Consider the following 967-nt stretch of genomic DNA (forward strand, 5'->3'; position numbering starts at 1 on the left):
CCAGAGCCTCTTTCACTTCTGGGGTTTATTGAGGGTGAAGTCCTCCCGAACAACAATGAAATGAAAGCACTATCCTCTCGTTCTCCCACGGGCGACGTGTTACATGCCTCTCCTCGGAATTCAGACAATGATCACTCATCTTCAGTTATACGTCGTGTAGAGAAGCACAGATGGAGCAACACTATGCATATTTGGTATAAGAGCCAGCCATTCTCAAAAATACAGCATGCACAGAAATCTAATGAAATTGGACAAATCCGTGATAACAACGGATTTTCGAATCAAGATGTCAGCTTCACTTCGTTCGAAATTTCAACCATACATTGCTTTCAATAGTGAGTTTAACCCTGACATCCGCTTCCCTGCCTTTGGTATACAGATACAAACTCTGTTAACTACTAACTGTGTGAAGACGGTGTGTTCAGGACAGATGAAGGAAAACTGGTAGGTGACTGGGGCGGTGAAGTTGGACGGGTACAGCTGGTGGAGGGGCAGGCACACGTGGAATACCTGGCACTCATTGTCGACATCACCATAATAGCCATATTTCTGCGGACGGAAAAGGGGTAGAAGCTTTAAATAACAAACACATCTCACCTTCTGGCAATACTGAGGACTTCTTAGACCCCAGACAGGTACATATTTCCATAAGTCTGGACATGTTCCTCATTTCTGATCAGCTGTTTACAAATGCGCCGCGAGAGGAATCAACAAACAGTGATTATAAAAGCTCATAGGAATTCTTAAAATGCTTCGCGAAATAAGGATGCTGTGCCGGACGAAGTCAAACTGAAATCTCTTTGAACCGCATCACTAACGGGATGATTTGTCTTGCCGAGGAAAGTCCATTCTGAATGATATTTAAAAGAAATCTTGCCTCAAAGTCTCACCCAAAGCGCCATGCACCATATGTTACAGTGCTGTGCCATTTCCAGAGATGTATTTTTTTTCTGCAAAAAAAATAATC

The 967-nt window shown here is 43.2% G+C and overlaps 1 protein-coding gene across 1 annotated transcript in view; it reads right to left on the minus strand.

Annotated features, from left to right (window-relative positions):
• The window catches only part of LOC119584403, a gene marked incomplete at its 5' end in the record, with an annotated part of 2480 nt that extends 1931 nt beyond the window's left edge, over window positions 1-549 (minus strand). The window contains 1 exon segment of the mRNA XM_037932986.1: window positions 404-549. Within this exon segment, the coding sequence (XP_037788914.1) occupies window positions 404-549 (146 nt within the window).
• Between the last annotated feature and the right edge of the window lie 418 nt (window positions 550-967).

This window comes from Penaeus monodon, chromosome 18 (assembly GCF_015228065.2).
Source record: "Penaeus monodon isolate SGIC_2016 chromosome 18, NSTDA_Pmon_1, whole genome shotgun sequence".
Taxonomy (NCBI): Eukaryota; Metazoa; Arthropoda; class Malacostraca; order Decapoda; family Penaeidae; genus Penaeus; species Penaeus monodon.